General features: G+C 40.4%; 1 protein-coding gene across 1 annotated transcript in view; it reads right to left on the bottom strand.

The window, feature by feature from the left end:
• Positions 1 to 760: 760 nt before the first annotated feature.
• Positions 761 to 10,309, bottom strand: part of LOC118451996 (transcription initiation factor TFIID subunit 4-like) — a gene marked incomplete at its 5' end in the record, with an annotated part of 147,020 nt that continues 137,471 nt past the window's right edge. The window contains one exon of the mRNA XM_035891533.1: positions 761 to 2,272. Coding sequence (XP_035747426.1) covers positions 2,105 to 2,272 — 168 coding nt within the window. The remainder of the gene's footprint in view (positions 2,273 to 10,309) is intronic.

Raw genomic sequence — 10,309 nt, 5'->3', positions numbered from 1 at the left:
TCGCCTGATTCGATTGAACAAAATTGTCCTGATTCCCTGTTGCTGAGCACCGAACCCATGGCTCGAAGAACAGGAGCCTGTGCTCGCACGTTCTGTGCAACCCTGTAACGCCGCTGCGCTCCCCGGTCGGGGAAAGGAAGCGAAGGAAGGAATGTTACGTTGTGCTTACCGGGCTGAGCGCTTCCGAGACGGCAACTGTGGAGTGCGTCCACTCGCTGTACGAACAGCATCGAGGTCTGTTGACAATTTTATTAGATGTTTGACAAAGGAGAAGAATCAGCACAACAAAACATTGAAGTATTTGGTTTTAATATTTCTTTGTGGGTATTCTGTTCATATTTTAATGCAAAATGTTTCTGAACAGTGCTTAAGAACTACAAGACAATGTGAAATTCATGTTTGATAAATTAATACTGTATGTCACTCGATGTGTTACTTTAGTAAATTGTTTTATTTCTTTACAAAATAAGTACAAATAAGGGCGTATGTTTTCACACAAATTGGGGGTATTTACGAGTATGTACAGAAATCATCAAAATAACATAATTCTAATAAACACAAGGCCTTTATAAACAATATGTACAAATTATCAATACATTTAAAACATAATTTTACACTTCCTGGCCTTAAATACCTTATGAATAATCTTTTGGCTAAATAGCAGCAGTATAAATTTTCTTCTGCTTTTCATAAACCTTAAAAAATAATTAAAACTTTTGTTTTTAAAACTATTGGACAAATAGTTCTATTTGTGCTTTCGCTATGGTTTCCCATCAAAAAAAAAAAGTATTGCCTCAAAAAAGTGGCAAGCATAACATAGTACAAATTGAAAAGATAAATAAGCAAACGTCTCCCTCCCACGGTTACCGATAATACTGTTCTGTTTGAAGCGCACCGCCTCGCGCCCGCCCGCCGGCCTGGTGTTCCTGTCCCATGCCCATTACACAGACTCGCACTGACGTCGCTCGGCTTTGGTGCGGGCCCCTTAAATTCCAATTCAGCAAAGCATTTAAGAAGCATTCATCCCACCTTTAAGTACTTAAAACTACTTTTCATGCTTAAAGCCATGCGCTTGTTCACAGCCTCTCCGGACTGGAGTCCTCGGGTCCGATCGTCCAAGGCAAAGGCATCGCCAGCCCCTGCGGCGCTGCCCTGACCACCCGGCGGCACCGGCTGCTGGGGCTCACCCCTGCTCTCCCCATTCTCTGCGAGTGGAACTGGCCCCCAAAAACTTCCTTTACAGCGACTTTAAAAATCCATATAGAATACTCTAAAATACTGAACAATACTCTCTTTTAAAACCACCATTAAACCATACTCTTTGCAATAAATAAATTAAGATATTTTTTAGAAAATAAAACCCAACTTTGATTCATGTTACTAACCAGCTGCTACAAATGTGCAAAAGATCGGAGAGACGTAGAAAACAACTGGAAGCCAGTCAAGGTAACTCAGCTGGGACCCGAACACACAGATTTCATACACTTAGGATTTGGTTCAGCAAATGGCTCAGGAAATGAGCTGTGCAGTAAAAGCAAAAATCCTAAATATATAAAATCTGTGAGCGTGTGCAGTGGCTATTCTCTTAGCTGTGCAAAAAGTTGCAATTCTAACTAATCTAAAACAACAACAGGTATCACCATGGTTAGTCAGTGGAAACAGTGCTAGTAAAACTAAAGAGAAAACAAAATCAGCACCGTCAGTGAACGTACAGGTTAACACCATGGCTAGGTCCCAACGCCGTGAACCTGTCCCAATCCTCCTTGCCGTGAGATGGTTTAGGTGAGCCATTGCAGCCGTCTTTCCCTTTGCGTAGCTTCAATGCCGCCTGCTTCAGCCTTATCTAAAATGGCCAAATGGAGCAAGACTTTGATGTCGGTTATATTTGTGGATTGAACATTTTAAAACCTTTTGCACATTTTTTTGTGGTTTTTATTTTTTTTTTTTTTTTTACATAAAGGGAATTTATTGCATGTGTCTGACAATTTTACAAAACAAAATTACTGGAACATTGACTTCTGAAAAAAATAGAAGGCACATTAAAATGACAGCTTTTCAATGCAAGTTGAGCTTCTGTATGGAGAAATCAGTACAATTCTTGGCTTTACTTAAGCAGAGCTCGATAGAGCAGGAGAGAATGGCTCGTTTCTCTTTCCTGTTCCATGTAGAAGATGAAGTCCCTGAGGTTTACGCGAGTTATTTTCTGTCGTGCATACTGCCTGGATGAAGGAGTCCCCAAGCCAGCCTGACTTCCACCGGACATACCGAGGCCCTACAAAGAAAACACAGCAAAGTCAAAAGTCCTGCAACAGTAAAGAGTTGCCTCATACTCTCAGGTTTGCCACTAGGAACGGCTGGATCGTTTTAAACAAATGGATTATTATGAGCCTAATTCTGAAAGTATTACATGAGGGGTTTTTTCTGTTAACCTGAGTAAAGAAACTCAAGTGAAAACACACGTGAGGCCAGACCTTGTTCATTCACAACTCGGGATAAATATATCTGAGTAATTCTGCTACAGTCATGTTAATTACAGACATTTGACCAGTTTAATTTCAGGAGCCCTTTAAGGACAAAACTACTTGCAGCAGATAAAGCCATCTTTAGTATATCAGATGCGTGCACCATCCTTTTCCACATCCTGAGTCCAGGACTGGGAAAGGCGAGTGGTGCATCAGGATGTTGCTACTGCAATAACCTCCGCAGCTGCAAGTCCCACAGGGACCCCGGCTCGCTCCTTTGGGTCCCACTGAAGAGAAAGGCTCGGTGTGGGGAGACACTGAGCAATCTTGCTCGAGTACACAGCCAACGCTCAGCTGAGAGGTGGAAAAATAGAAAAATCACAAAGACTCAGCCATTGTGTGATGATAAAGACAAAGATTAGAACACTTATTTTCTAAAGCTATGTTAAATAATTTTTTTTTTTTTAAAATTGGTTCAAAGCTACTGAATTACTGAACACTTCATCCTGGCTTTCTGTATAGGGAGAAAATTCACAAACTGGGCCTGAGAACACTGTGATCTGGATATTTAGAAATGGAAAGGATGTAATTACAGACTGCACTATTGTTGAGTTTAAAACTGAAACCTGACTCATGCACACATCCAACCCTTTTTTCATCCTTAGGAGACTATTGTTTTTATTAATCCTGATTTATTTCTGACAAAATAAACTGTTCTAACTTAGAAAAATAGGTTTTAATCTCTAAAAAGATTTAAATTATTTTTCAAAACTCTAAGACATCTGGCAAAGTTTTCAGTACTTTTAAACCCCCAAATTTAGTTACTGCTGCTTTTAATAACCTATCTTTCCCCAAGAAATACTTATTCTAGGATCTTGATTCTGTAGCCATTAAAAGGACAGTTAAGTATAATTTCACTACTGAAAGAATGCAGTGGAAACATACACGGCATATTGCGAGTAAGACGCAGCACTGTTCTCTCTGTTGCTCTTCTCTCTGCACACCAGCAGTCAGAGTCCTTGCAGAGCTATACCATCCCAGTTACCTCTCCTATATCTGATTATTAAATGATGGTACTGGGGCAAATCCTGTTCTCTCATAACCACAAACACAAAAGGCTTAATGTAGTGAAATGAATGTGGCTAAGCTTGCAGGCAAGAGAGGAAGAAGCCCGCAACCTTCGAGCACCGTGAGCATTTCATCTGAGGGATTCTGTTCTCCAGTATGGAGTAGTTTTTACTAATAGATTAATTGATTTACCACCTAACCTCACTGCTCATAGGAAAAGCATGTGCTGCAGCTGCAAGGGTTGCTCATCCATGCTGAAGCCAGACACATCCCCAGCGCGCAATCCATTTATTTAGTGGTGCTCTGAATTCAGCCTTTACGCTGAAACGCTTTGCATTCCTAAAAGAAACAGCATCATTTAAACCCATACTCCTTATCTTCCACAGGTCTGGACCGATACCCTACCGTAAGCTGCCTCTTGCCTGCACTCTGACCCTGCATCCACTTTGCAAGGGCTGTTCCCACTATTTCCAACTCTCCAAGGAACGACTGTGTGTATTTTTATTTTAAATCAAGCTGACTCATAGTTTTCCTTCTTCTCTGTTCCCCACATGGTGCATCTCTCCTCCCTCCCCAAGTAACGCTTATTTCAGATTCATCCTGACTACAGCTCCTGAACAGTAACACACACACTTGTAAGAAATGCGGCCACCTTAAACTCATTAAAAAATACTGTCCATAGCATACTGAACTACAACCATCCTGCACACGCTTACCAAATATTAATAGAAAAGCTACTTAATCTTAAAAAATTTTTCTTCATATAAGACCATTTATTGAATCTCAGTTGTGGTACATTTACAGCAAGTAACTGCTTTCTATTTGGACAGAGTAGCTGGATTTAGGATGTGGTAAGTCATATTCCTTGCATTTATCACTTGAGATCTGAACTTACACGTAGGAAGAGCACATACTTAAAGCAACATCATAACATGACATTAAGCTGTGCACATTCATAACCGCACCTGTGAGCCAATCAGTTACCTGATAATGTTCTGTAATTGTTTTACAAGGTGGAAAAAAATCGTAAGAATGATCTTAGAAAGCACAGAAGCACATCTGTAAACTGGCAGAACAGTAATTTCTATCTGTCAATATGATCTTTAAATTAAAGCCCAATTTGTTTGGTACTGCGTGGTTCTCAAAATTATTCTGCAGATGCTATATAAAAAAAGGTAGACTACTATATGCCACAATTTTTTAATTATATACATGAATGCAGGCATAGTTAAAATTAATTGCCAAGAATGGTGGAATTGAAGTAATGCAGATTTTTCAAGAAAAATCATGTTTTTTTATCAGCATGACAGACTTTTCATTAACCCAAACAAGCCCTGTGTTGTCTGTAGCTATGGCAACTAATAACAGTTACAAAGATAAAAGCTCTAATAAAAAAATAAATGGTCGTAAATTGTTTACATCCTTTATTTCCTTGCCTGCCACACCCAAGCTATTACCAAATCACACCCATTCAAACATACATCAGTGCTAGCTTTTGTATCAGTGAACTTCTATTTATAATTTAAGGGAAATTTAAGATGTTTCAGACCAGAAAAAAAATATTTATATATGAATACTTTCTGCTTCTTCATTTTGCGATTGCTTACATACATGAGTTATAGCAACTTCTTATCCCCTTCCATCTTGTCCTCGCCTTTCCCCCACTGCCTCATCTCCCTTGCTGCTTCAATCCTGCTTGCTTGTAACACACCAAGGCGACTGCCTTGAACTTGGCAGCTGCAAATCCCACAGGACAGCAAGGAAGACAGCAGAGAGCAAACAAATTGTGTTGTGCTCCACCCGCTCCTCACGGGGCTGCAGAGAGGTGGGCGACAGCGGGGCTGTCCCGAGACCCCTACACAACTCCTGCTCCCAGCCAGCACTGAAGGGAAAATCAATTGACGGAAAATCAAATGCAGGAATTTGCAAAAACGCCATGGTGCCATGCTCTCTGTTAACCTGTAATCCAAGACCCACTGAAACAGTCTGACTCAGTCTACTTTAATGGGTTTTAATGCACTTCAGATACACACAGCTGATGTATATATAGCTTACAGTATTTTAAATAACAGTGTTGGACTGTCAAGCTTAATTCAACTGTTGGAAGTTACCTAGCTTGAAATTATGGCTTAAGAAGAAGAATCAGAGTAATTACTGGTTCAGTATGCACATTCTGAAGCAATTCTGAATTTATGTCAGATGTGACACAAGACTTGGGCCACCCATCTCAGCCTGTTTGCTATTTTCATGATTGTCCTCTATGAGAAAACTCATGCTGTTGGAAAAGCGGAATAAAAACAGTTGAAAATAAAATACTGACCAAAGACTTGGTAGATCACTTAGGTAAACATACAACAACCTGCCAAAGAAATATGCTCTCACGGTGATAGGGTAGAAATAAACAAATAGTCCTGCGCACAGAGAATATTACAGAGAATATTAAAGAATACTTACCACAATAAACCCGGCTCCCCTACAGAGCGTTCATCACCTCTTCCCTCCTCCAGAAATATTCTCAATCCACTGTACCACCTTCCACCCATCACAATCTTCCCCCCGCCTCCAAACCTGCAACCTTTTTCAAAACAGTCTTGGAACTACTCCATGGTCGGCTCTTCTGCCATCCTCGCTGACCAGCAAGGCAAGCAGCATCCCGTGCCGGGGGCGGCCGACCCGAAGGGCTGCAGGTGCTCCCCTGCCACCCAGCAGGCATGCGGCCCCCCAGCCAAACACACCCCAAAGCTTGCGGAGCTCATGCAGCAGCCTTTCCTGGCTGGCGAGACCAGCACCTCTCTCTTTCCTGTACCCAAGCCAACAGTTTGCATGGAAGTTGTAGGGACTTAAGATCTCTAGCTCCTTCCTACCTCTGTTCCCCTTCTGCTGGCCCCCATCACCAGATCTGATCAGTGTTTCCTGAAAGGTTTAAAGGCTACTGGAAAAGAGGGCTGAAAGAGACAGACACACCTCGTCTGAAACTTTCATGGACAAACTCCCCTACTGCTCAGAAAGTAAAAACGTCTCTGTGCATTAAATTACAATAATTACAGCAGCAGGTGTATGAAAATTAAACCGAGTAACTCTCAAAAGTGTGCTGTTCCTTACTTGAGATAGAAGTGCTTGCACTTGAGAAAGAACATGTAATATAAAATCTACACTGATGTTTGTAACAGTGATTTCTACCATTGAACAATTAAATCTTTATTTTCCACAAATCTGTGTACCTTCAGCTTTGAATTACAGAGCCATGGAAATACGGTGCAATATTCTTGTCAGGAAACACATAGATAAGGGCAAATAGAAGACTGCATTTCATATTTCACCCATCCTTCCTTCACCAGAAAACAATTCAGTCCTGACATCTCTCCTTTGAACATAGTCTTGAACTGCGGCTATTGCTTCTCTGTGACCCAGAGAGACAAGGCAATAATGATAAAAGATCGGCTGGTTTTCTTCCCAGGCTACATGGCACATCCTTGTGGCAGACTTACACTGCAAGCCGAAGTCTGAGAGTGGGAATCATACAGCAACAATTCAGAGCCAAGTTATCTATGGAGTAAAAAAATACCAGGCATTTTGTCTCTCCAACCTCCATGCACTGACGAGGAGAAGGAAGATAAGGTATCTATTAGCCTGCTCTAATGAATAAGAGGTCTTGGATCATAAGAAATATTCTGGAGATATTCTACAGTAATGATGTTTACTGGCATAAAGTGCTGTTAGATCTTTGGCTGAGAGGCACTTTGTACATGAAAAACAGGTATAATATTATGTATGATTTGCTGTCCCACGTAATTTAGGGTTTAATTCAGCACTTACCGAGGCAAACAGTAACAATGTCACTGATTTACATGAGAGCCAAAACATCCTTAAATCAGTATTCCCCTGAAGTACAGAAAAGTAAGTAATAACTGTTTGTCAGCACTTCAAAGATTAACAATACTATATGAAACATAATTTTATCCACAAAAAGATTGTGCATCTTCATATGCACAATATGGTGGCTTTACAAGTGTCTTCAGAAAGATTCGTCACCAAAAGCTATCATTTAGGCCTTCAGATCAGCAACATTTACCGGGAGGATTAGACACCACTATTTCTTCGGAAGCTAGTTATTTTCATCTGCAAACATTTTTATCCTGTACTATTTTAGTGCAACTGTTCCTACAGACTCCATTTTGGCACACCTTCACTTGCTACACCCTCTTGGATGCAAATGCATCTCATTTCCCCTGGGCACATAAACACACACCTCACCCTGCAGACAAACATCAGAAAAACTGATTTGCACAAGTATTTACAAGTACTTCAAATACCAACACAATTGCAACATTTCAAAGACAGCATGCAGTAATTTTTATATTAAGAAATAATAAGAGGAAGGTAACTCATACTAAGACATGGATACAGCGAAAATTTTTTCTTTAAATGCGATCGCTTTAGTTTATAATTATACGATGTTATTTCAACCCAAAGAAGCGGGCTGCCATTACCAGAAGAATGCTTTATATGTACCTGCTCTTTGCCTTTATTATGTTAAGCTAAGTCGCATACGCAAGTACTATTATAATTGAAAACCTGCTTTGTAAAACAGCATCACACCAAAAACTTCCAGTTGAGAGAACTCAGCATCTATTCCCAACCTGACCACCTATTCCTTCCTCTAAGGGAGCACTGCTCCCCAGACTGAATGAGAGCAGGGGCAAAAAGCAGGCTAAGTGGCATTTCAGTGAGAAACAACTTGGGAAGAGGTCAAGTCTGCCCCAATGGAAATAAGTAATGCGGATGAAGTGTAAGGCAGCTATGGGCTATGACGTTTGCCTGCCCAAGGGAGGTAGGTGTTCAACTGCCCAGGCCCCAACAGGTCATTCTCAGGAAGAAACCAGACTGCAACTGGTTTTAACTTCTTAATTTATCCATGCAGATCTCTGAGTAACCACTGCATTAATGTGAGAAAGAAAAACCCAAGTTTTTCCCGCACAGATACAGCTCCACATTCCGCGAAGACTTTCAACCTTTCACGGATCTTTCTGTATCCGTCGCTCCTCACTTGGTATGTCACAAAAACAGATGCCTTGTGCCCTCTGACTTCTTGCAACACACTCGCCATCTGCTCGATGGTGCAGGCTCCAGGTCTTTTCATTTACTTTGTTCATGGACCTGCTCTTCACTGCAGCTATAGATCTTGCCAACATCTTTATCCACAAACATCTCATACCTACCACAATTCACTGCCTTACTTGGACTTAAAAGCAATGACAATTTTACCTGATTAAGAACTCTAAGTTTGGGCTGCATTCTTGCAGTGGTAATTATAAGTGGAATATTCTATTTATCCTGTTTCCATCATACACATATATTTTCATTTTGTTTGGAATGTTTCTCCTCCCATGCTTTCCAAATGTTTAATCAAGTGCTGCTCCCTTTGAAATACTAATCCTGCCAAATTTTTTTAGTGTTACTTTTCAGGCATTGTGGTGCTTTTCCCTTCTCATCTTTCAATATTAGCATGGGGGATTTTTTTGGTGGTTGGTTGTTTTTTTTTTTTAAAGGACTTGCCCGTCTTACTCCAGCCCAGTCATGCTTTACGTCTCTATATTCTCTCTCAAGAGTCAAGAAACATCAAACCAACTTTGGGAGAAGCCCTACAGCCCAACTTGCAGGATTCACATCTTCCTTGAATCATATTTGATTCCCATCTGAATTTTCTCTGGTGGTAATCCTTGATATTAGTTCAAAACTATCTCAATTTTACACAGTGGGTGGCCCTTTCTTTTCTAATCAGTACGATTGTGACTTTTATTTAATGGGAAACTTAAAATAATTAAAATATTCTTGACATTCATCAATCTCTAGACACATAACTGTAAAATTTAATTGTTTAAGTATCTAATTAAAATATACATCTGCTAGCCAGTAAAGGTTGTTTTTTTGGTCTATCTCTTACTGAAGACATGCTGAGCAGAACAACTGTAGGGGACAGGGTAACTGGGGGGAACTAGATTCATTCATAGCAGGTTCTGATGAAGAAGAAATCAGCACTAAGAAGTGCAGCACGACACTTTATGTGCTAGCTGTATCTCACCTACTTAAGGTGAGACACAGATATCATATAGCTGTTTCATATATTGCCAGTCCTCCCGTGGGAAGCGCAGGAGACAGAGAAAAAAACATCTAAATCTTAACGCTTGTGGAAAAAAAAAATGTTACAAATGCAAAATCTAAACGCAAAATCACTTTCTCAGTTCTTGAGAGCATGAATTGCTCTCATTCATCTCAACTGACTTTCAGTTCTTAAGCCTAATTATGATGTATAACACCCAGACTTTAAAATAATTATGTTTGCAACTGTGGGCCATCTTGTGCACTCCCAGCAATTGTGCAAGTGCCAATCAAGAGACTTTATGCACCACTTGCCAAACAAAGGGCAAAAATAGCCACAGATCTACCAGCACTTGGCACATTTTATTCCCGTGTAAAATTTGCTCGTGGATTAGTTACAATTTACGAACAGAGGTATAAACCTTTCCCTATAATTACCAGAGGCTCCTCTGTGGATTGAGGGTAGTATATGGCCCTAATTTGTACACCCAGCCCATTAAATAAAACAAAACAAAGCAGGCAATGCGGTTATCTCAGAATTGAGTGGCAATAAAATTAAGCCCTAAATGCTAATACCTTCAGCTCGCAGGATAAACACATTGTCAGAACACAGTCCAGCGTACAGGAAATAAGACGTTAACATTTGTAAATAAGATGTGGAAGACAGCTAACCCTCTTTC

This window comes from Egretta garzetta, unplaced genomic scaffold (genome assembly GCF_000687185.1).
Source record: "Egretta garzetta isolate BGI_Z169 unplaced genomic scaffold, ASM68718v1 scaffold23, whole genome shotgun sequence".
NCBI lineage: Eukaryota > Metazoa > Chordata > Aves > Pelecaniformes > Ardeidae > Egretta > Egretta garzetta.
Note: the sequence above shows the minus strand (reverse complement) of the source record. Positions and strands in the feature narration are given on the sequence as shown.